The sequence below is a fragment of the Anthonomus grandis genome, chromosome 5 (assembly GCF_022605725.1).
Source record: "Anthonomus grandis grandis chromosome 5, icAntGran1.3, whole genome shotgun sequence".
Lineage (NCBI taxonomy): Eukaryota > Metazoa > Arthropoda > Insecta > Coleoptera > Curculionidae > Anthonomus > Anthonomus grandis.
This window is the reverse complement of record NC_065550.1, coordinates 28,566,639-28,593,503: the sequence shown is the minus strand read 5'-3', so window position 1 is coordinate 28,593,503 and position 26,865 is coordinate 28,566,639. Positions and strand designations below refer to the sequence as shown.

The following is a 26,865-nucleotide window of genomic DNA, read 5'->3' as shown; positions in this document are numbered from 1 at the left end:
ACTGCACATTCCAGGTGCTTTCTGACCCGGAAAGCTGGTACCTGTTTAGGGTCCCTTGTCCAGGGTTATGGATCAAGAAGATGAAGGAAAAGCCACAGATGAGGAACAGCTTCTGGATGATTCAGTCTTTGACAAAAGCTTGGTATCCTTTTTTCTACTTTGTTGTTAAGATACAATAATAATAATAATAATAATAATAATATATATTTATTCAGCATAAAAGCTACAAAGAAAATTTATAATGTAATTGCATAAATAAACATTTAAAGGCATAATATGGTATAAGTATGAAAGCAAAAGAAAAACCCATATAATAATATTCAATATAAAGCAATTAGAACAACATTTTTAATTAATCTGTTAAATGATTAACAGATTAAAGTTTAACAAAACTTTTATTTACAATTGTATTTAACATCTATAGAATATTATTTAAATAGGATGAAATCATTACGATTTCTAATATAATAGGTGGTCATTAGACTAAAAACAATAAATTTAGATAATCCTAACTAACAACAGCAATTTCTTCTACTTGAATAGAGTCATATATGTAATGCTTAATAATACTTCTTCGAGGCTTATAATATATGCTCTTCCTAATTATCTTATGCTAATAAAAAATACCATAAGCCATAAATAGGCCAAAGAAAGATATAAGAAATTAAGTATTACTCTATTACAGGGCACCAACTCTTGAAGAAATGAAGACATTTTACCATCAAGTAAAAGAAATTGCTGTTATTAGTTAGGATTATATAAATTTATTGTTTTTAGTATAATGACCACCTATTATATTAGAAACTGTAATGATTTCATCTTGGTTGGCTCTAACACAAAAAATTATTAACTAGAAAATACCTTAAGAGAGGAAAATTTGTTAAATTTGTTGTAAAATTGTTTATAGAACTAAAAATGCAAAATCAAAAAAATCGATTTTTGGCCCGAAACTTACAGCATAAATTTTGCCCAAATATCGATTTTTTTTAATTTGATTTTTTTTGATCCAAAAAACTTACAATTTCAACTAATTTTCTCCCCTCAGACCATTTGCTACAGTACTTTATTTTTTAAAGCATTTTTGAGTATTTATAATTTTGAAATTTTTTTTGTGCCGTTATTATGGAACTTAGAAAAAATGTTATCAGAATTTTTTTATGCTAATGTCACACTCTATCATGTGGTAATTTTGTTTTTTGATTTTCTCAAAATTTTAAATTTTTCGAAATTTTTAAGGTCCAAATTTGGGCAGTTTTCAACGAATCGCTCATAGTTCTGGGAAATTAGGGAATTTACGCCTTTATTGATGTTTGTCTACTTAAGAATCTCATTAATTTGTCACATTTTTTCATATTTAATTTTAATTTTGAAAATTTTCTGCTTTTCAAAATTTTTATGAATACATTTTTGATCTAAATAATAGACCCGTATATATAATTTTCAGACTGAGATTGAGATGGAATTCAATTTTTCCTCTGTTTTCTATATAAAGGACTATTTACACACATCAGTTCAGTATCAGTGTCAGTGAAAAATAAAATATCGCTGCCTTAATTTTAAATAAACTTGTTCAGACAAATCCGGCGCAGTGACGTTTTTTACCATCAGTGCTGCTTCAGTTTTAGTTCCGTCCTTTGTATTAAAGTCGGGAACAATATTTTTGTGTATTTCACTGACGAAAACCGTTTAGAATTTGCGTTTGAATATGAATAAAAAATTAATCGAGTTGGTACGAAATTATCCAGAATTGTATGACTTGTCACACAAAAAATATATGGATGTCGGTTTTAAAAATAATATTTGGAATATCATAGGAGAAGAATTAAAACTCGAAGGTAAGTGGGTACTTCGTATATTAAAAATTAGTATGTAGGTTTTGGATTAAAGGTTATGTCGGATATCACACAAAAAACAATGATGAACTTAATTTTTTTCGTTTTGCCATGGCACGCGTCCAATTTCTGAAGAAAAGTATTCTGTAAACAATTCTCTTGCTTGAAATGCGTCAGCAGTGGCATTTCCCCCCTGCATAGGTAGATTTTGGTGTACTTATTGTTGCGGAACATTATTGAAGTTTGCATTTGGATAATTATAAGTATTTGTATCATATTTTTTTATAAAATTATGTAGAATACAAGCTGCCAATATTATGTAATCTACATTTTCCGGTTTAGCCTGGATTCTTCTAGTAAAGATTCTAAATTTTTGTATTAAAATCCCAAAAGCGTTTTCGATGATCCTCCGAGCTCTACTTAAACACGCGGTTAGAATTATTCAGTTCTCTTCCTGGATATGGGCGCATAGAGGGAATGCCTCATCACCTACAATTACATAAGGAGCCTCCATATCTGTACCTGATAATGGTGCATGCTGTATACAGATAAACTATTATTTTGAAGTGCTTTTCCCAGATTGGATTTTGCAAAAATGCTACCATCGCTATTTTTGCCATATGCACCAACATCTACAGCTACGAAATTGTGCATCAACAAGTGCCAACAATACAATAGGAAACGTTTTTTTGTAATTAAAAAATTGCGAGCCGCTATTTGGGGGTGCTTGAATTGTAAAATGTTTACCATCTATCGCTCTCAAACAGTTGGGGAAATTCCAAATTGTGTTAAAGCTGTCAGCAACAGTTTTCCACATGTCCTCTGAAGGTTGCGGCAACATTTCATTTATAAGATTTTCAAATATGATTTTGCAAGTTTCCATTACAATATTTTGCACCGTACAGTGCCCCATGCGGTAACTAAATGATATACTTTTTAAAGAATCTCCAGTAGCTAGAAACCTACAAGAAACAAATTATTTATTGAAAAACTTCATTTTATGATAATTTTATTTAATGTTTATAAACTGCAAATAAATTTTGTTTTTAGGGTCAGCATGTAAGACGAGATGGAATAATATCAGAGACAATTTCAGGAAATCTATAAAAAAAAGTGCAAAAAAAAAGTGGACAAGTCTAAAAAAAAACAAACTTTATAAATATGTTGAAGCATTAGGATTTTTAAATAAAATTTTTGATGAAAGAGATACGAAAGAAAATATTGAATTTTAAAAAGATGAGACTGAGGAACAGCAAGATTTTGAAGAACAAGTCAGTGAAGAGGAGAACATAATACCGGGCGCAGTACATGAACTAAACACAACTGCATCAAAACAAACTGACGATGAATCAAGTTAATCATCCGTTACTCAAAGGCTAGTGAAACGAATTGAGCAAACACCCAAAATGGCTAAAAAAAGAACAGCTTCTCAAATAAGGACACCTTCGGCATCTTCTTAGTTAATGGAGTCCTTAATAAAAGAAAAATAGGAGAAACCTGCTACATCAACGTCGACGCCAACACATCCCGTTGACGCATTTTTAGGTGGTATAAGTGCTACTTTAAAAACGTTTAACTCGTACTTGTTCAAAAATATGAAATGCGAATGATTACGGCGTCGGCACAGACATCTGGGACATTATCCAGTGAACATCCAAGTGGATCTTCGGGAATATACTGTGAAAGCCATTTGATATCTCGCAGTGATACGACACAAGAATCATCTTCAAATATGTCTCCAGAAAGCCACTATACAAATTTGACATCTCCCTATGATATATCACAAACACAAACATCCTTTCCAAATACACTCCGATCATTTTTTGGTAATTATCAGCAGGAATAAGTACATAGATTGTACGAGTATATAAACATTGTATTTAGATAAAGTAGATCACGTTTCAAAAATAAAAATTTGATGTAAGAAATAAGAAATTGTATATCTACTGTATTGTATGATTTTTTTTTATAAATAAAAATTAAAAAATATAAATGAAAAAACTTATAAATAAAATAATATTTAATTATAATAATAATTTAAAAATAAAAATATAATTTAAAAAATAATAAAATTCATAAATAAAACTTTACGTTTTTTTTTCATAAATAAAAATTGTTTTATTTTTACTTACCTCAAACAAACTGCTAATCGTTCCCTTGGTGTAATAGCTTTTCTCCAAATAGCTTTTCTATTTTATGAAGCAACATATTAAAACAATTTTAAGACATTCTGAAATATTCAAAAAATTTTGTTTCATCGTCCACCAATTCCTTATATAGAGTTATAAATTCTCCTTCAGTTTCTCGTTTCATCCAAGCTTTATGTACCCATTTTCGTTTCTTTATTTGATTTTCTTCCTCTTCCTCTTCCAGAACTATGGCAATAATAGCCATCTGAAAAAAGTTCTGATATTTCTACGTCCGTGCTCAGTACGGAAAAAGTGCTAGTTGGTCTAATTATTTATTTAGTTTAAAAATTCTACCAGGCGCGTTTCATGCGCTTCCCGTTCAATGTATACGCCTCTTTAGACTTTATATAACAATTAAATCAAACCAAAAATTATAGAACCTATAAAAAGAATCAAAACTCAATTTTTTTCATTAATACAATTATTCTACATTTTTATGCATGAAATTATAGGGGCGCACAACTGAGAAACACAAAAAATCCTAAAAATGGTTTGTTAAAGAAACATGTCGTTCTTAGATATACCTAAACAACATACAGGTACACCTATGTGATGTTGATTTTTTTAAAATAATTTTTATTGTCAATATTTGTCAAATTGCCTAGTTTAAAATAAAAGGAATTAAAAAATTTCTGTTTTTAAAAATTATTACGAATAAATTAAATCTAGCACTCTCTGTTTTCCTAACAAACAATTTGTTATTACATTTTTAATCATTATTTTAATATCACTTCCTAAATATCTTTTATTTTTTAAATGTCTATGGGGAGCACTAAAAATTTGCCCAAATTAGCTTCATCATTTACATGCTCTCTCTCTCTCACACTGCGATGGAACCGATTGAAACTATTTTTTTTTATTTTGTTAATTTATTAAATGTGACTAAATTCATTTCACTTATCACTTGCACCATATAGAATCAGAATAAACTATTTCATCCATAATTAAACTACGAAGAAACTCTAAAAAAAATTTTAAATTAGGAAAATAAATTCACAAATTAATTAAAACTGACTTACATCCAAAGCAGTTTCATGGATACACTTGATCAACATATAAGATTTTTCGCACAGGTCATTGATGTTACCTAAAAATTCATAATTTAAATTAACTATAATTTTAAATTAAAAAACAAATATTACCTAATTTCTTATTGCAATCGTCATACGCTGTAAACACCTCTTTGCTCATTTCAGCAGGAACAATGTTGGCAAATGGTGCAGGATTAATTTCGCTATTGTCTGTCCACTAAGCAATACATTTTTTCTCAAAATTATATAATTTTCTTTATAAAGGGACTTACCAATTCGATTCCTAAGAAGTTGCATTTAATATAGCACTAAAATAAGCAAAAAAATAGATTTATTTTTTTATTGACGACGTCTTGGTTATTTATTTGATCATCCTCAGGTTGTGTTAAAACAATCAGAGCTATTTGTAATATAATTTTTTAATATTCATAACTTAAGAATGGCTCACTAAATAGTCGAAACCTCATTTTTAATAACAGATCGTTTAAGTAATAATTCATTATTTTAGTTGACTAACCTTAATTTTTGGATCTTCAGTAAATATTCCCTTTCTTAATGTCTCAATGTCCTCTAGAAAAACAAATAAAAAAGAAACGTTTCTTTTTTAATTAAATTATTAATTTATTTATTTTGATCTGGTATTTGTAAATGATTAAAAAACTTACCTTCAGTAGCTCCTGTTTCTGTGCTACATAAGCCGTGAAGCTTTAAAAGTTGTGCTTTAAAGTCGTCTGTTATGTTCTACAAAATAAAAATCATTAATTATTTTATAATTTGTATTTAAAGAAATTTTAATTATTCATATTTTTTCTATGAATTTTCGTTAAATGACGATAAATAATTAAAAAAAAAACCTACCTCTAAACTCAATTTGGTAGGTGACACAGCAACAACACCTAAAGCAAAAATCACCAAATTTTTTGTAACTAACATTTTTTTTAAATCTTGAAAAGTGAACGTGAAGTTTTTTAATCACATTTATAGCAACCGATCCACAAGTTTCTTATTAATTAATTTTTAAATAAACCTTTCGATATACCAATTTAATCATTTAATTACTAAGTTTTAGCTCTTATTTTTTGGTATCTTACACGCTAGCAGTGTAGTATCATTAAAAAATAACATATGTTTTAGCCGTGATAATAGCCTCCCAAAACACGCAAATTCATTTCTTATATAAGCCAATTATTTATTTAAGTTGATTTATACAAAGCACGAAATGAATTTAAAAAATTGCCATAATTTTAATATATAATTTTCATGATACACACATATCAAAAAAATCACGCAAATTATACTACAGTATGAATAAAAATAAATAAATAAATAGGAGCACGTAATAAAATATCTAGGGGTAACTAAAACTTCGACCATTTCTCGTTGCTCCACTAGCCCTAATTTGATTCAAGCAAGTTTTTTTTTTGGCGAAATTTGAAACAATTTAAGACAAAACGATCCAAAACAAAAACGTTTGCGATAATCCTTTAATGGATTTAAGTGGATCCGTTAAGCTCGGCCGCACATTTTAGTAATTACTCCGCAAGAGATAATGCTATATTGAGAAAATCAATATACTCCATCTCTCGCTTTTTACTAATTACTTCTACGCGAGTTTTGCAGATACATTTTGGGAACCCGAGGTCCTCCCTTCCACATCTTGTGTTTGCCAATTAAGTCGGACCGTCGTTGTTTAGTTTTACTTAAAGTTAACGATGTTTGGTTACCTTAGGGACCATTTTATTAACAGTTAAGGCAAAAAGAATCAAAGAACAGATTCATAATAATGCCTATTTAGGGTGGATGCCTTAAATTACATCATAGATACACAATATCCAAGTATTTTCAACAGATCAGGCGAAATATTAAAAAAAGTGTTGTCCACGAAATCTAAAGAACAGAGTTCATTTTTTTCAGAATAAAAGGGTTAAAGATGATAAATATCTGTATTCTTTTTATGCAAAATCCGTGGACGGAAAATATTTTTCCCAGGTGTCCATAATGGCGATATTTTAGGCTCTATATAAAAGTACATACTTATATACTTTAGTCAAACAATTTTCTACATGAAATATGCAAAAAAATCTTAGTGCGGTTCTGTCATGCCGCCTTATTGGGCTGCGTGCGCCTTTCATGGCTCCGCCCACACTTGCGCATAATGGTTTATTAATAATTATGATGCGGCAGGACCGTACTTCAAACTAAAATTTCCTTTGAATTTATCACTTTGCTGTCAAATAACCCTCAATAATTCGGTAAAATGTTACGATTTTTTAGTCGCACTGTATACGTATATTGCCTGCAGAGTTGATAAAAACCCAACGAAATTACCGTCGTCGGTCGGCGTCGTCTTTGTGAAAAGGGGCTGAAAACTGGAGCCTTTATTCCCTAAGGAAGTGCGTCAAATACAATTTTCTCTAGAAATTTAACGCTTAACCGATGTACCCTTTTATGTCAACCCTTATAAAGTCAGTTTTAAGGAAAATTGCTGCTATTAGAGAAATGTGTGAATCTACTTTTAAGAAAATCCATTTAAAGAAGAGTTTTTTTCATGAAAATTGGAGTTAGGTAGTTACAAAATTAGATAGTTATGGATTAAACAGCTGAAAGAGTCAGCAACTGACCTGAAAGCTTACTCAGGGATTATTGCATTTGATCATGTGACAACTACCAGTCAAATAATATTGTTTCATTTATCAAATATCAATAAGTCACTTGTCCAAAAGCCTTTCTGCCATGCTTCATCTCTTAATATTTGCAATTCACTAATATCTCTGGTAAGTCAAGGAGGTAATGTTACTCTTACATTTCTAATTGCAGCATGTTTATTAAAAAAGAGAAATAATAAGATCATTGAAGATATTAACTTTTTTTTCTATGCTTCTTTTCCAAAGAATTCCATGTTGTAGTAAATTTTGTAAATCATTTTTAAATGCATTTAGACTGAACTTAATTTATGACTATCAAATGTTGTCATTGCAGCATTTATTAAGTGTAAATCATTATAGTTGTTTCTGTGGGTGCTGGATTATCCATGACGGTCATTACATCATCTGTTGAATAATCGATTATCGAATAGCGAACAGGGATACTCAAAATCCACGACTTTTATTAGAATTGAATTTCAAAATTATCCTAAAAGGGTTTTTAATCCTCCAGGGAGTAAACTAATAATAATTATAATACGTCTTTAGAAGGAGACTTATATCTTAATTTCCAGCTGTCATTATTTCACTTGACAGCTGCCATTACGTCATCTGTCAATAATTACTACGTCAGATTCCAAAAAAAAAGCATCAGCTCCTTGGATAACCTTGGATAACAGAAGAATAAATAGCCTGGAAACATACAGACATAATTCCCGTTCCTAAGGTCGATATCTCAAGTTGTTAGTATCCTTCCTAGTATTCGTATGTCTAAGATCTTTGAAAGGATTATTAGTATAATGACCAACTAAATGGTTTACTAAATGATTTTCAGTTTTAATAATAACCTGCTACCATGCATTTACTCAGTTGGAAATTCAGTTTAAGTACAGCTCTATTTCATGCCTGTAATTACATATTTAAAGCTCTTGATCAGCGTAAGTCAATAAATAGTATTAGTATTGTTATATTTTAGTAAGGCATTTGACACCTTGGATCGATATCGATAGTCATATGTAAGAATAAATTCTTTTTTTATCAGACACTACAATAAGAAGTTCTGCAAAAGGACCATTCTAGGACCTTTGCTTTTTTATTTATATTTATACAATTTCCATAAGTGTATTATCTGATTTATGTACAAGCCATAAGTTGGTTCTTAATGTAACCAAATCCAAAGTCCTAGTATTTGGGAACCTCTTCCTATGGTTGGTTGGTTTAATATGAAAAAAATTGGGAATTATTATGGATACTGACCTTAGATTCGCCAATCACGTATCGAATTTATTACAGACTTGTGTTTATTAATTAAAAGTTTTATATATGAATAAATAATTTCTTACGACTGCAGTTAGGTTACGACTTTGCGATTCCTTAATATTATCGACTATATGTAAATATACTAATTTGGCCATAATTTTAAAAGTTTGACTATGTTAATCCGCTGTTGATAGAATTGAAGTCGCTATCTTTAAACGAACGGTTTCAGTTGCAGTTACTTGTACACAGAGTGATGATGTTTAAGCATCCGATTTATTTAATTAAAAATAAACTGATTTCCAGTGTGAGTATCCATGTTGAAAATACACGTAACAGCTTTGTAGTTCCAATACATAGATCGGCTAAATTTTAGAGATATGTTAGTTATAATGGGTACAAAATATATAAAGCTATTCCTCCTTACATACGGTCCATCTCTTCTTTAGAACATTGAATACGCTTGATTCATTATTTTTATAAGTTGGTCTTATAAAAATAATGAATCAAGGAGTTGATCTTGGAGTTATAGTCATTTTTAGATGTTATTTCTTCATTGTACTTTTTATTTCCAGTTGTTGCAATTTAGTATTATATTAATAATTGCATTTAAAATTACCGTTAGGATTTTTAAGGTACTCCAAATATTGTTAGTGATATATAATTCAATAGTTCAGTTTTAGGTAAGATACTTAGATACAGTAGTACGATTATCAGTATTATTATTATTAGTCTTGATAAAAAATTTATAAAAATACGACCCTGTATTTGTAGGTCACTGGCATGTATCAATATTATGGCATCACAACCCTCGTTATGATCTGTCAAATGTCATTTGTCAATACTTTACATAGAAGAGATAAAAGACGAGGGTTGGGATTGTTAAATGTTTACAACACTTGGCTTTGAAACAGTTATCATCAATTGTTAAACATCATAATTGTCATTCAAAAAATGTTCAGGATTTTAGATAATTTATGCTAATTTACATTTTAAAATTAACGAAAACTTTTACTTACTAAAAATGCCCTGCCCAAAAAAACAACTTTATTTAAATTACTTCCTAAACATTTCCAAAATAACATCCCGAGGCCGACTACTAATAAGAATTCCGAGTCGGTTAAAAAGTACTTTGGAAAGTTTTAACTTTGGGCAACTTCATATATAAAGTTGAAAGAAGTTGTTTTCCTGGCTTACCGCAGATTTAATATAGAAGAAGTTTTGATTAACGTACTTTAATTACGTCTACTGTTACTAGTATCGCGACGTTGCCAGCGTACCTATAATTTCCGAAAGGTTTGAAGTTAAGCTTATTGTTTTTTACAGGTGAAGTCATAACCTCAACTTATCCAGGCCGAATAATCGTAACGGAACCAAAAGGGAGTGTACAGCCCCGAATAGCCGTAGGGAAATTCAATGCTAAAAGGGTTGTTGTGGGTGATGACGTTACTTTGCCATGCGTGGCTCAGGGACATCCAGTTCCTGGTTACTACTGGAAAAAGGAAATTGACGGGCAAATGATTCCGGTTGCCTTGGGGGAGAGGAATATGTTGTTGAGTGCTGGATTACTACGCATATCAAAGGTACATTTACAATTACATTTTTTATTATTACATGCTAATGCTTGTGTACACAAAATCCCAATGTTTTTAGTGAAAAACCCAACTAAATCCTAAATTAAAAAAAATATTTAAAAACGTATTATTCATTAAAAAATTTGGGTCAACATGATATAATTTTTAATAAAAATATATTTTCGTAGAAACTCACTTGAATTTTTTTCACTTTATTACCGCGTATTTTTCAGGATTTATATGTACATTTTTAGAATCCTCTCCCGTCGTTTTCGTACTTAATGAAAATGGTTTTTTTTTCCCGAGCCGACGTCGCTCGTTCATTAAACAAATTGACCCGTTTTTGCCTCTTCGCCCCGGTTATATAACTTTTAATAAAACTGTCACAGACCAAGCGAGGCTCTATTATTTCCGTACCTTTTCGCATATCCCCATAAATCCCATGTGAAAAATAACAATAATATTTTCCCTCCTGGTTTCCATTCCGGGAACCAACCAAAAAATGGCGAATGCATTTTAATTTCCTGGAATATGGAATCTTCAAAAAATCAGTTTTTTAAAAACCACCGAACCAAAGTGAATGAAACCACGTACTAAATATAAGGCAAACATTTCTCTACAAATTTTCTTTGATATAGAAAAAGCCGCCAAGAAAACTTTGCGAGGTATAAAACGTTTTTATTGCATGGACGAATAGATAAAACAATCAGTAATAGAGTTCTAAAAAATTCAATAACTCAAAAACTATTCAACCAAACTGAATGAAACTAATTGGCAAATGTTGGAAAAACACTTTTCTAAAAACTCTTTTTGAGCTATATGTAGCCGCTAGGAAAACTTTGTGAGATACAGAACTTTCTTTAATTCCTTGGCTAGTAGAGACAGATAAATGGCAATAGGCTTTCTGTTAATGCTTTGACAAATAAGTAATTTTGTTATTCTTTATATTTGGTCACTCCATAAGTTTTTTACTTGTTATCTTCATCTTGTTAAGATGGTGTAACAGACCGAAAGCGCTTCGAACCGAAATCGGTTAAATTTGAATTAAAAATTATTACACTGACATATAAAAATAATGTCTTATTTCGTCGCTACGGTGTACAACCTTACAAACTTGAAGTCAAGAAATTGCAACAGAGGTAATATGTGTCTAAAACATCCGATATCTCAAAAACTACGAAAGTGACCGGAATGAAAGTAACACGCAAATGTTAAGAAAACATTCCTCTAAAAACTCTCTTTGAGGTACTAGTAGCTGCCAGGAAAACATTGGAAGATACAGAACTTTTTTTATTGCATTCATTTGTAGAGGTAGTAAATTGGCAATAGAAGTTATGTGTGTCTAAAAAACTCCATATCTCAAGAACGTCTAGCCAAACTAAATAAAACTAACTGGTAAATGTTGAAAAAGTAGTAGTCTACAAACCCTCTTTGAGGTAGAAATAGCCACCAAGTAGATTTAGTGAGATACAGATTTTTTTTAAGGCCTTGACTAGTAAAGGCAGATAATTGGTAATAGAGGTTACGTGTGTCCGAAAAATTTAATATTCATAAACTACCAACCAAACTGAATAAAACTAACTTGTAAATGTTAGAAAAACACTTCTCTAAAAATTTGCTTTGAGGTATAAGTAGCCGTAATAAAAACTTTGTGAGATATAGAACTTTTTTCAATAGAAACAGTTAATTGGCAAAAGATGTTAAGTGTGTCTAAAAAGTTCAATATCTTAAAAACTACTCAACCAAACAGAATGAAACTAACTGTTAAATGTTAGGAAAATATTCCTCTAAAAACTCTCTTTGAGGTACTAGTAGCCGCCAAGAAAACTTTGTAAGATACAGAACTTCTTTTAATGCCTTGACTAGTTAAAAGAAATAATTAGCAAAATTTAAAAGACTATCAAACCGTCCCAAATCAAACTAACTCTTAATTGCTGGTAAAACAAATCTTCTACAAACCATCTTTGAGGAACTAGTAGCCACCAGGAAAACTTAGTGAAATACAGAACTTTTTTTTAAGTGCTTCCACTACTAGAGACAGATAATTGCCAATAAAAGTTATGTGTGGGAATGAAAGCAATAACTATGGAGATTTAATAAAATATATGTGAGGCATAAAATGAAGAAAAAGAGGTAAAAATGAACGTACTATAGGCTGTTGATTCTTTTCTTCTATATATACTTATGCTGCCCGTCACTCCCGTTACCAGCCGGTATTCTCATGATACTTTTGATAGTTTTTCGATACTTTTAATTGATTACTAGTGAATTATATATCAAAAATGCGCAAATGCCCTGGCCGCTCCTCCCAGTTCTTGTTCCTCGTTCGTTTTAGGAGGGAAATGAGGAGTTTTGGTGTTAGCAGGCAGACTTACTTTTAAATATAGAGGTCATTCAAAATTTAATTGATGAATTAAGACTAATATAAACATTTAAATAATTAATTTAAATAATGCTAATGCCATAACTGATTATTATGGTTGTCTAAAAAATTCAATATCTCAAGAGCTACCTAAACAAACTGAATAAAAGTAACTGGTAAATGATCGGAAAACACTTCTCTACAAAGAGCCTTCGTGAAACCTTTATAAAAAGCAAAACTTTTTTAAATACACTGATAGGTAGAGAGATATATTTGAGGATAGATGTATCCGTATCTAAAAAATTCAATAACTCAAAACCTGGCAAATCAAACTAAATGAAACAAACTAGTAAATTTTAGGAAAACAGTTTTCTACAAGCCTCCTTTGAGTTACTAGTAGCCGCCAGAAAAACTTTGTGAGTTACAGAACTTTCTTTAATGCATTGACTTATAGAGACACATAATCGTCAATATAAGTTATGTGTGTCTAAAAAATTTAATATCACCTGAAATACCTAACCAAACTGAATGAAACTAACTGGCAAATGTTGAGAAAACAGTGTTTTCTACAAACCCTTTGTGAGATATAGAAATTTTTTTTAATTCCTTGATGAGTCATGCGCATCAAGAGAATTCAATATTTCAAAAACTATGAGAAAACAAAATGATGAAACTAAGGCGTAAATGTTGAGAAAAGAGTTTTTTGCAAACTGTCTTTGAGGTACACGTACCCTCCAGGAAATTGGTGTGAAATGCAGAACTTTGTTAACTGCTTTGACTAGAAAAGACGGATAATTGGCAATAAAGGTTATGTGTTTCTATAAATTCTAATATCTTAAAAGCTAGCACACCGACTTAGATGAAACTAACTAGCAAATGTTAAGAACACATTCCTCCAAAAATTCTGTTTGAGGTCTAAGTGATCACTAGAAAAACTTTATGAAATACAAAAGTTTCTTTAATGCTTTGGTTAGTAGATACAGATAAATGGTAACAGACATTATGTGTATCTAAGCAATGCCATATTTCAAAAACTACGCCACCAAACGGAATGAAACTAGTAAGTGTTCCTATAATTCTCTTCTACAAACTTTCTTTTAGGTACCAGTAGCCGCCAAAGAAAGTAGGTGAGATACAGAACTTTTAATGCCTTGTCTAGTAGAGACAGATAATTGGCAAGTCTTTTTTGGCGTTACAGCTTAATCCAGAAACTACCAAATATAGTAAAAAGACTAACCTTTCCCTGTTTATTGCAGTCCAGCAGATCTTGTTCTTTCGTCTTTAATTTTGATTTTTCTTCTCTGCAAACCCCTAAAACTCAATCTTCCCAAAGGTGTCGCAAACTTGTGAAAGCCATTGAATCATATGCTAACCAAGTATTTTAGATATCGATAATGGAGGTCTTATACTCATAGCTCCTTATCAATGTAGTTAAGTTTATTTGCATTGAAATAGATCAGTTCAAGTGGTAACTCACTTTAATTCACCTATTTCTTTATGTCCTAGTTTGGCTTTTCAACCTATGTAAGGCCTTTTTGTTCCTCTTTCTTAGTAAGTCACCTTTATGAGGTTTTTAAGACCAGTTTTCTACTATTCCTTACCTTGGACTTTGTCGAATGCAATTTGTCGAAAGTTTATAAGTACCTAATTAAATATTTATTATTCTGTATTTGCATCTTTAAAAGTAAAACGCTTTGGAGGAAAAACTAGGAGTGCGTAATAAAATATGTAGGGGTTCATAAGTCGCTTGCTGTACTTGAAAGGCATAAATGCAAAACGAAATTAGGGGGTTTGTAGAAATTACTAGAGGATTATTAGCGTACCTAAAATTTTAAAGTGTGTCAGGAATGAAGCTTGCAGTTTCTTCAGATACAACTAGGAAACTTTTGTAAAAAAAAACTAGAAAATTACTAGTAGCTCATCATATTTTGAATATAAAAATCTATCGATAAACGAACTAGCAGTATCTTCAGATATAACTAGAGGGATTACGTACTTTAAAATTTGAGAGTGTATGAATAGACAAACTAGGGGTTTATAAAAATTACTAGTGGGTCATCCTACTTTTAGTATAAAAAGTATGTATTTGGTATCAATGAAAGAATCAGCAGAAACAGTTTAAGGAGAAATTCAGGAGGCAAATAAATAGTTAAAATATGTATCCTGAGAACTACTGATTTTCCAATTCTTCGAAAGTGCCATTAATAATAGCAATTAATAATAAGCACTTCATCACTGTCATCCACATATTGTCTATGTTAAAACTGCCATTACAGCGTCAGGTAATTTAACTTGTAAATGAATTGCTAATACATTTGTTAAACAAAATTTGTAACTTGGACAATAACTGTAACTCGCTCCGGTTCGTTCTGCCTACGACACGGACAATTATAAATTCATAAGCCTTGGATCTCGAGCTTTTCATATGCAGTTCCGCTGCACAGGTATAAAATATGCAAACACAATGTCCATTGTAAAAAAGGGATTTGCTGCCACCAGCCACTCCGGATCCATAAACCATAAAGCGTGGCCTCGTTAACGTTTCGCGAGGAAAAACAAAAGATAATTAGCAATAAAAGTTTTTTTTCGACTATTTTTTTGTAGCTGCAGCTAACGATATCACGTTTGATTGTTGTTTTTTAGGTTCGGCTGGAAGATAAAGGGGTGTATGTGTGCTTTGCGAATAATTCTGCAGGGGAGGAAAGTGTGAGGATCACTTTGGAGGTGACCTCACCTCTATCGGCTCATATACAACCTCAAATGTTGGTGGTGGATGTGGGGAAAGACGCGACGTTTCAGTGCGTTATCAATGGACATCCTGCTTCTCAAATTCATTGGTTACATAATGGTGAGTCGTTAGAAAACTGAATAAAATTGATATTTAAGGCATATTTTAAATGGACAAGATACTCGTTTTTTATTTATATTTAGATTAAATTTGCATACGTAAAAATATTTTTATTATGTTGGTCGTAGGTAGTTTTTTTACTAAAAATGTTTTATTTTTTTTAATTAATCACAAGTGTGAAAAATGTGAAAGTGCATTTTTGAAAATATGATCTTAGGCATAACTTAAATGGACACGATGCTTATTTCTGTAATAATTTAGTATTTTTAAGTATATGAATAGAAATGGTATATAAGCAGATAAATAAATAAAAATCAAATGCGTGACCGTATAGAAAATATCGTATAAAAAAATCTAAAAATTCATGATATTTTTTGCAATTTAATATGCAATTGATATCAGTTTCCAATAAATAAATATATAACTGGCATGAAAATTGGCTATCTTGTTAAAACGTTCACCCCTGGGAAATACCTAAAAATTTGTATATGAAATTCAGTAACACGCCGCGATACTAATAAATAATTTAATATATTCTTCTGCGTTTCCAATTTCGATCTTATGGATTTAAATTTCGCTCTGATGCGCTCAAATTCGAATTTATTTAAAAAAGGAATTCAAATTTTTTTCAGGCAAACCTAAAGCAGCAGATAATAGGGTGGAAGTTCAAAATGAACCTCCGCGTTTAATAGTTAAACAGCTGACAAAAGATGATCGTGGGATGTATCAGTGTTTTGTCAGCAACGACTGGGATCAAGCTCAAGCTACTGCTGAACTTAATATGGGAGATGCTGGACCAGAACTTATTTACTGGTAAGATGTGAACTGTGCGTTTAGTTTTTAGTAAAACCTTTAATCCTTATCACCATGTCCTCATACTAGACTCTCGAAATGGTTGCAAGCCAGGGTTAAACTCTCTAATATTGTAACTTAGATTGCATTAGTGCTTATAGATTTAAAGGATGTTTTCATACTTAAAAGGTATTTCAGGCACTTTAAATTATATGTAAAATAACAGACTTCAATCTTCCATTATGTGTCTTTAGAGGATCGAACATCTTCTAATTAAATTTTTTAATTTTATATTTAATGGAGGAAGGATTGGGAGGCTTAGGTTAAAATAATGCAATAATTGACTCAGTTATATTGGTAACTATAATATTTGAATATTGGAGCGAGAATATTCTAAGCTTTTGGAAAAAAAAATGAAAGCTGATTAATTCCATAAGCTGTTGATCTACTAAGAAGAAAAAGTAAAATCAAATAATTGAAAGAATAAATAAAATAATAATTTCAAAGGGGAACCTTAACAATTCATTCCAGAAAACTCGGAAAACAGATTAATCTGGAAAGGCAGTCTTATGATAACTTTGAAAGGTGATCTCAATTGAAAACTTGATAGGACTCAGATCCACGTATGACCCGACATATTGCCTGTATGAAGCAGGGAGACATGAGAAAAAAAATTAAAATCAAAAGAAAATACTTGGAAATTTCTAGATTATTTCCCTATTAGACTTACCTCTATATCCTAAGGCAAATATCTGATTTGGATTTTTGGAAGAAACAAAAATATGTTAATTTTATAATTTTTATAATAATAACACTTCATTTTATTGTTGATTTTTCTTTTCTTGACCCATTTTAGGCTATTTGCAATGCATGATTTTAATGGACATTTTTTTAAATTGTAGGTTCGCAGAACAAACATTACAGCCGGGCCCTACCGTTTCCCTTAAATGTGTAGCATCAGGAAATCCACCTCCGCAGTTTACGTGGGCACTGGATGGCTTTCCCATTCCAGACAATTCCAGATTTTTGGTGGGTAAGTATATAAATTATTTACAATCCAACGATCACTCTATATAAGATCTTATAAACGTAAAACTTCCATAAAGAAAAGCTGAACATATATTTTTTTTTTTAATTCCTTTATTTCAGGTCAATACGTGACCATCCAAGACGACGTTATCTCGCACGTGAATATAACGAACGTAAAAGCGGAAGATGGGGGCGAGTATTCGTGCACGGCCCACAACAGTGTGGGAAAAGTGACCCACAGTGCACGGGTGAACGTGTACGGGCTGCCGTACATCCGGGAAATGCCGAAGGTGATCGGGGTCGCGGGAAACTCTTTAATAATCAAGTGTCCCGTGGCCGGATATCCCATTGAAATTATCACCTGGGAACGAGAGGGACAGATTTTGCCAGTGAATGCGTAAGTTTTTGTTTTGGTTATATTATTTCTTGTTTGACAGAGTGATTGAAGTTTATGGAAAACTCCCCTTTAGCTTATATGAACACTTTTTGGGTGTCAATAAGAGTAATTATAAAAGTCTTTATTTTTACATATAAAATCATATAGGAAACGAATAAGAAATGGGCGGTGCCGTTCGATTTAATTGCTTGACCACGTACCAAAAATACATGAATAAGTAATAATACCAAATCAAATCGTGAACTACAGGCCAATCTCATTCTCAAAAATTTTCGAAATTATCGTAAATCGGGCGCTATTTAGTCACGCAAAAGAACTCATCTCTGTAGACCAGCATGGATTTTTTAGCGGGCGATCTTGTGTTACTAACTTATCCTGTCTGTCTAGCCACATCTGTGAATCACTTGATGTTAATACTCAAGTCGATGTTATTTATACTGACTTCCAAAAAGCCTTTAATCGGATAGATCACTATATTTTGCTGCATAAATTAACTCAGTATGGTGTTTCAGGGAGATTATTTAATTTATTTCATTCCTACTTGATTGGTAGATCTCAATATGTTGAATATGATTGCTTTAAATCGAAACTTTTTACCGTAACATCCGGTGTGCCACAGGGCTCGAACCTGGGTCCGCTCCTGTTTAGTTTTTTTATAAATGATTTGATTGAGTCACTCACTTGTCAAAGGCTGGCTTTTGCCGATGATTTGAAGCTATATTTAAATGTATATGGTTTGAAGGATTGTGTTTTTCTTCCGAACTGCCTAAATACATTGGAGGTATGGTGCGCTGTTAACAGGTTAGGCTTGAATGCGGCTAAATGCAGTGTGGTCGGTTACTCTAGATCAAAAACATATTTTGAGTAGATTAGAGCAAATTACTGATCTTGGTATCACCTTTAACTCTGAATTTACATTCGTTCCACACATCAACAACATAGTCAAGTCAGCTCTGAGAAGGCTTGGGTTCATAATTAGAAGTTCTCAGAGTTTTACTTTGGAATCTACATTAAGACTGCTTTTCTGTTGCTTTGTGAGATCAAAACTGGAGTTTGGCTGCATTATATGGAACCCGCTCTATCAGAATCATGTTGATCTCTTTGAATCTGTTCAGCGTAGATTTGCTAAGTTTTTGCCTTCAGGCAGAATGGCATATAACCAGTTAGAGGATTTGATCGTCGGCATCTATTGGAATGCTTCAATCTACATCCATTACATCTCAGAAGAATGATCTTCTCTGCAAAATTCCTGCATGGGTTACTAAATGGATTCATTGATAGTCCTGTACTTCTTTCTGGTGTACGTTTCATGGTGCATAGGCTTAATGCTAGACATCCCCTAACATTCTTTCTGCCAAGGCCTCATACTAACATCCTATTGAAATCGCCGCTATATACAATATGCGCTATATTTAATCGGATCTGTCACATGTGTGATATAAATTTCTTTCCGGTTTATGTGATTGTCGATATCTTGGTGGATCATTACTCTTGGGATTAAGACCACTGTGTTAAAGTTATAGTTAGTAGGTATATTGCAGTTAATTTAATTTAATTTTGTTGAATATGTGATTATCTTGTTAAACTTTTATAATTGGGTTTTTATAACATAATAATAGTTATTTGTTCTAAAAATATTTTATATAACTTTGTCGTTCTGTCTGTAACGCCTTGATAAAAATTTAAAAAAAAAACATATGCAAAGAGTTCAAAACACCTGTTTACGGTATATCTACGAAATTCGTAAATATGAAAGAATTTCTTATAAACGCTGGGCAACAAACCGGATTAAAATAGAAACCGGGTATATTGTGCACTGTGCATCTTTTCATAGTAGGTTATTATTTTATAAGACACCTATATATGTTTACAATAAAATTATTTATAGATCGCATGTACATAATATGAATATTAGATTCAAAGAATTGATCACACACTAAACTTCTATTTATTTCCCCATTATTTCAAGATTTTGGAGCCAGGAATCTTTAAACAAAAAATCTTTGATTATTATAATATAACTTTAATTATGCTTCTATTTTTTATTTTAAAATTAGTTTGTTCTTTATGCTGTTGCATTAAATTGTATAACTCTATGGCATATTGATAATATATAATTATTTATTTTTGTGAGATTTTGTTTTTACATATAATTTGTATAGAATTCAATTATAGTCATATAGAAAACTCTTTAGTATAATTAAGGTACACTACCCAAGTAACAATTTAGGTTCTAAAAAGGTTATAAATATCTCCTAGAACCTGTTTAAGAAAAATTATTGATTATGCTATTAAGCACAAACAACGTTATTTATTAGCCCGCATAACCTCCTGTAGTAAAAAAAAGCCCAGCCCTAAAGAGGTTGTCGTTGCCAATAGGTCCTGGCCAATTTGAAACCAGATCGCATATTACAGAACCTATATAGCTAATAGAAATAACCTTTACCGAACCCGAAGATGCCTAAAAGTAACCTGTGTAGAACCTGAAACCTTTTACGCCTACCTGTTTACAACCCTTTAGCAAAGTCCTTTTAGACTTTTAGGTGGTTATATAGTTTGGCCTGTTCGCCGGCTTTTGGCATTTCAGATACATATTGAAGTATTAAAATTTTGCCATTTAGTTTTAAATATGATACAGCCAGGGTAAAAATTAGACAACGCCAAAATAAAAAGCAATGGCGACATTTTCAGTAAGTATGACTTTATTTTAGAAAAAAATATATAATACTAGAATAGATGACCGATTTTCATTGCGCACTTGTTTACATATTACATTATTTTTGCCTGTATTTGAATAGCTTATAAAAATGGAAGAATTACATTTTTTCTTTAAAATGGACGCCTAGGATATGCTTTTAAGCTGCTATAATAACTTAAGTAAGTATCAAAAGCTATGTCGTAGGACAAAAGGCTTAAAAAAATGCCAGTGGGTTTTAAAAAAAGCTAAAACAGGGCTAACTAGCATCTTCCAGGACTTCTAGGCCACTTTTAATAACCAATTAGCTGGCAAAGTCTGGGCGAATTTCAATAAATGGCTTTTAGGCATTTAGTAGGATCTATTGGCATTATTTATTACTACGCGGGACTTCTTGAGTCTTCTTTATTGCAATTCAGTTTGCGTTTGGTTTTGGTGGTTCCAGTTACTGTGAAAATAAAAGTGTGATTTTTTTATCGTTCAAATTGCATACAGGGCTGTATTTAGGTACATATTAAGGTAAGTTCATTTTAGTTCGTATAATAAAGATAGGCAAAGCGATTTTGATAAAGATAAATACAAATTGTTGCAAGTTTAGAGGTTATGAGTACCAAATCATTTTTCTTTTAACACACCCATGCAATATTTTAATTCAAAGTATATTAGCACTACGAAAAAATTGAAGAAATATAATGATTGTAAGACTGTATGTATTTCCAATAAATTAATACGATGTGAATCCCCGAAAATCAATACTATCAGATGTTATTTGCTGCCAACAATCGACGACAACCAACCTAATGCGAGGCGATCCGGTGTTGCTATGTCTTATTGCTAAAGGACCGTTTATACTTAATATTAACGCTAACGCTATGGGATCGTTGAAATTTTTGAGTAACGTTCGGATTCATGCTTATTCGTGCTGTTGAGGATAAACGTCACGAATAAGTCGTGAACGTACACAACACTAGTCATAACAAATTACATTTTTTATTTAATTTTACTCTTTTTTAAAGTTAAAAAAAAAGCTTCAACAATAAAGGTAATTTATGTTTAGATTTATATTCTTTATAAGTTTTGGCTTTTTTTTATTAGTAAATTTAATAAATACAAAAATATAATACATATAAAAGGCAGATTTTTAAATATTTAAAACTTAAAAATTGTATAGTGTTGGACTTCATATTTTGGTATGTTTTTGGTTACTGTGAGCAATCATACCTACTTTAATCCTTGTATTAACACTACATTTTTATCTTTGTAATAGTATTCTAGTATTATGATTAGGTACTGGAAAACCTATTGGATCAAACTTTAACCTAAGCAATATTTTTTTTAGAAAATGCCATTTGAAGTGGTCCAAACTATAGAACAGGGAACGATATGTATATCAGCAGTCGATTTGTCAATATTGACCTCCCGCAATATCCCAAAAATTTATTTTACATGGAGTAGCCAGAGGTTCTAGGGTCCTTCGGAAACTTGACTTCTGTATTTTTATTTTAAATTTTTCATGGCAACATGTCTAATGTTATATTTCAGTGCCCAATCTTTTAAATCTTGACTAAAATCAAATTTCTTAAAGTCATCACCTTCATTCCAATCCATCGATGAGCTTAGTTGTTGTGAAGCCAGTTTTTCTGTTAAGCCACTGGTACTGGCATCGTGAATATCTGATTCTAGAGGATCAGGTTCAATGCCAAGACCGCCATCAGTTAAATTACGAGAATTATTTTCTTCCGGTGTATCTATTGCAAACTAAATTTTTTTTACGTTATAATCTACCAAAATTGTCAATATTTTATTTGTCATATTTACCTGACCAGTTGTAATTCGTTGGAAATTTCGCTTCACTTTTCTTTTAAAATTACCACTTCTTACAATTTTGTGCCAAGACATCCCTGTATTCTAAGAATAAATGACGTAGGATTTAATAGTCGCGACCGTCCGCAAACTGTGTTTTATTGTGACTAGTTGGTTAAACCTTATCCCATAAAGTTATCTTATTATCCATATGACTTTTAGCAAGTCCTTTAGGTGTTAAAAAATGCTATATTCTCCGGAATAAGCCGTATAAAGTGCCAAATAGTTAGGCGATTGATTCAAGACCATGTGGTTCTGAATAGGTAATTTTAATGCTAAAATCGTTCTATATTGGAATTTTTTATTGCCAAATTAATGCTGAAATATAACCTCTCCAAAACCTTATTATCTCAAAACCATCAAGCCCTCGTTTATGGCCATAACAACGTTATTGTTGACACTTGACTAGAACTAATTAGATTTGTAATTTACCTAAGGTTCCTAGTTCCTATTAGCACAAAATTTAACCTAAATAGTTCCATCAAGCAAGCCAATGACTATTGCAGAACCTTGGTGCGGCTAAAAGGCTTTACTTTAAAAACCAACTGCTTGAGAAAATGTTACTTGGGTATGGATATCTAAGGTTGAGTAAAGTAAAGAGAAACTTATTTGTATAGGTAATCTATATCTAAACTTCGCCCCTTTTGACATGTTTCGGATACACAATAATTTGTAAATCTATCTGCAATAACATTTAAATATCTTAAAATTTGATGCGTCACCTTGAAGTACACTTTGCTAAATTTTAATACTCGTTTATTCCCTCAGAGTATTTAACCTGATCAAATAGAAAACTCTTATTTAGAAGGCACCCCAAAAGGGAAAATAAGCGATTTATTAGGTAAAACCACCCCTTTCTCAAACTGAGTTTCCGGATTGTAGCTTCAGAAACTTTAGAAGTGATTTATATTGGTGAAACTGTTGTACTAAACTATTTCTTGGTGTAGAACTGTTAAAATATTTCACTCTATAAATTCGGATAACTTACTTAAATACATGTTTTGGAAATAAGTAGATTTAAATTTATTTTAATTGATGATGTGGTGAATTAACGTAATTTGAAAATATAATTTTGTTATTTAGATATTTTAGGTACATTCTCGGTATTAAAGCTTCTGATAGAATACATTTTCTAGAATGTCTCCTATATTCATATTGAAAAATGATTTACAAATTTCGTCTCTATGGTCCAAAAGAGATAAGCTCTTCTGAATAAAACACCCTTAATTAATTTTTTTCCAATATTTCCTAATTTTTTTCCTAAAAAACGAAATTTCATAATTTTTCACCGAATATTTACCTCGACTAAACTTAAAAAAATATATAACGCTAAACCTTTCCTATATCTGACTCCCTCGCCAAATATTATTTTTCTTTCAAAAGCTGCTGCTATTTTAACTCTTTTTCCAAGGGTTATAAACGAATACATGATTTTTTATTTAAAATTGACCTTTTGACCCAAGGGGCATAAAAAAGTCACCTTCCAAAAAAAAATCTTTACTTATGATGGTTACTCCGTAGGCCCAAAAGCCGATTAACTAAGAAAGTCCCCATATTTATGACTTTAAGGATAAAACAAGGAAAATGCACCGTAATTTATGGCCGAGAGCATCTCCGCCCGTTGAGTCAAGCTTCGGAATTTTGGAGAAGCTTAGAGCAATTTATTATTGGAAAATTGTTTAGGAACTATTTATAGTGGCCGTCTAGTCATGCTAAATACCTGGAATTTCTCTCTGTTTTCAGTTTACCTACGGGAAATTTAAGGATGTTGACGTCACTGCGGTATAATATACGCCTTCAATTAGAAACCTGCATCGATTTTCCACTGTTGATAAATATTTTGATAGAGAATCAATATGTCATTTAAATAATGGAAAATACATGAGTGGTAGGGAGTGAATTTAATACATTTGTTCATCAATTCACCACAAGAGGTAAAAATTAAAAGAAATCACTATTAAACAGATGGATTGGGAAAACAAGTCTTCAATCAAGTTTATTTCTTATAAAACCACAAATGTGTATAATATCTTACATAAATCATAAAAAAAACAAGATTTTAATTTAAAATTACTTACAAATTTAATGCGACTATACAGGGTGTTTCCTAACTACGGTACGAAACTATACAGGGTGAATCATTAGGTCATTTTATTAAAAAAAGTTCCTATGAACGTATGTCGGGAGTTGCTTTGTTTCTGAGATACAGGGCGATGAAGGTTCAAAAAAATAACGGTATTTTAAAAATACTATAACTATCCTTAAACCGATTTGGTTGAAATTTGGTGCAGTTATTTGAAGTTATAAGACGCTTATTTAGCTGTAACTAGATTGAAATTATTAGGTCCAGTGGCGTGTCAGTGGGCACCACATGCTTATTGTTGAGAAAAAAATAAGGCCAATAATTAATTGTTTTGCAGCTTTTTATTTATTTTTGTATTTAAGCTACTAAAAATACAACTTTTTCGTATGTTATATTATCTTCATATCTGGCTTTGTTTTTAAAAAAAAATTTAAAGTATCTTTAACTTATTCTAAAAATTATCCATGGACGACAACATGAAATAAAAACCAATTAATTCGATAAACAATTTCGACCTTAAAGTACATGAGCAAAATGTCCACCCTTCAATGCACGACTTTTTGGTCTCTTGTGTCTTGTTTACTATGATAATAAACATTCAACTTCTACGATTTTTATTATCAGATTTTTGAAATACAACAAAATAACAAATACATTGCTTCTTATGACAAATAATTGGCAAGTCCATTCAAGTACCTCCTTTGTACCTACCTGCTTTGCAGACCAGCTGACAGTGATAGAATTGCTATAAGTAAAATTCAGCTATCAATTAGCAGTGATTCATTACTCCATCATGAATATTTTTACTAACCATGAAATGACCGACATGCACTTTATTTATGGATTAGCGAATAGAAATGCGGAAGAAGCACGAAGAATTTACCAGGATAGATATCCTAACAGAGTAATTAAATGTGCAAAAACATTTAGAAAACTACATGCAAGAACGACCTTGATTCACCCTGTATAGTTTCGTACCGTAGATAGGAAACACCCTGTATGCCTAATTATTCGTTACTTTTGATGAAAATGTTAAGATTTCTACGTAAAAAATGGAAAATCGATCCCAAAATTACAAAAAGTCTAGAAAAAAATGTGCAATAATTGCTTCAAGACCGCACCCTTCAGCCATTTTGACAGTGTTATTATAATCCCAGATTTTAAGGGTACAACTAACTTTATTAGTTCAAGAAGTCCCATACCTAAAAGGTTTAGAGTAAAATGACCCTTTATTTTATTAATAAAAAAAAAATAATACATCCCTGGAATCTTTACCTTACTTTAAAAAACGTGCTTACTTAAAAAAGTCACAATAAAAACAAACGTTTTTTCAATAGCAATTTTTTGCCAAATTTGTGCACAACCTGTTGAAATACGACTGTCAATATTCAAGTTGTAACTGGAATTTTAATTCAAATATATGAACGGCATTTTTTTGTCAAAATTGTGCATAACCTTTCAGATAACGACTGTTCTATTTTTTACCTAAAAACCATAATAGATACCCTATACAGGGATAGTTAAGAATAAAAATTATCCATTTCCTGAAGTTATAAATTCTTTTACAAAAATTATAATTTATAGAGGATCGCTGGTTGTTAGGAATTATATCCGAACACATATTTAAGTTTTTATCTCACTCTTATCAAATCAACCTCTAATTAATGAGAATTGAATAAAGAAGAATTATGAGAGTTTGTGTTACTTATTGGAAAAATATCTATTTGAAATAAACCAGAAACAATGAAAATACGAAATTCCAAATACCTTTTTTTTTCGATTTTCTCTCATTCTCTCAATTTGCTTAGACTATTTTTTGTCAGAATTTTTTGCCAGAAAACGATATTTTTAACACAAATTATGCATCTGAGAAAATTAAATTTGCTCTATTTAAGTAGTAAAATTCATAAATAATTAAGAAAAAATTAATAGCATAAATATATCTAAACTAAAAAGAACAATATATAAGTTCTGAAAAATTCAAAAGGGTTTTTTTATTTTACTAATGGTATTTATAATTTTTTTATTAAGAACTTAATTGTTTGTCCAAATTTCCAAGGAACTCAAATTCCAGGTACCTTTACAATTAAAAATTATTTTACTAATCTTATAATGTAATAAAAATGACTTTAGATGCCTGGAGCAAAAATTAAATTTGACTCCAAGATACTGGAAATGCATATATAAGAAATATATCATGAATTCAAGTGTCTTGGATCAACGTTTATAAATATCAGGGGAAATTTCAGATCCTCTCAAATGCCAGGAATA

General features: G+C 31.1%; 2 protein-coding genes across 6 annotated transcripts in view; one reads left to right on the top strand and one right to left on the bottom strand.

Moving 5' to 3' along the window:
• Positions 1–26,865, top strand: part of LOC126735931 (cell adhesion molecule Dscam2) — a 241,220-nt gene that overhangs the window by 133,167 nt on the left and 81,188 nt on the right. For all 5 annotated transcript variants that reach the window (XM_050440056.1, XM_050440054.1, XM_050440055.1 and 2 more), the window contains exons 5-9: positions 10,278–10,534; positions 15,531–15,735; positions 16,368–16,548; positions 17,430–17,560; positions 17,677–17,953. In XM_050440056.1, the coding sequence (XP_050296013.1) occupies positions 10,278–10,534; positions 15,531–15,735; positions 16,368–16,548; positions 17,430–17,560; positions 17,677–17,953 (1,051 nt within the window). The remainder of the gene's footprint in view (positions 1–10,277; positions 10,535–15,530; positions 15,736–16,367; positions 16,549–17,429; positions 17,561–17,676; positions 17,954–26,865) is intronic.
• On the bottom strand, positions 4,871–6,116 carry LOC126735934 (general odorant-binding protein 83a-like). Its single transcript, XM_050440060.1, has 7 exons — positions 5,911–6,116; positions 5,718–5,793; positions 5,570–5,622; positions 5,325–5,360; positions 5,164–5,269; positions 5,041–5,108; positions 4,871–4,983 (listed from the first exon to the last, which is right to left on the bottom strand). The coding sequence occupies exons 1-7, from the start codon at positions 5,983–5,985 to the stop codon at positions 4,966–4,968; spliced, it is 432 nt and encodes a 143-aa protein (XP_050296017.1). The 5' UTR covers positions 5,986–6,116; the 3' UTR covers positions 4,871–4,965.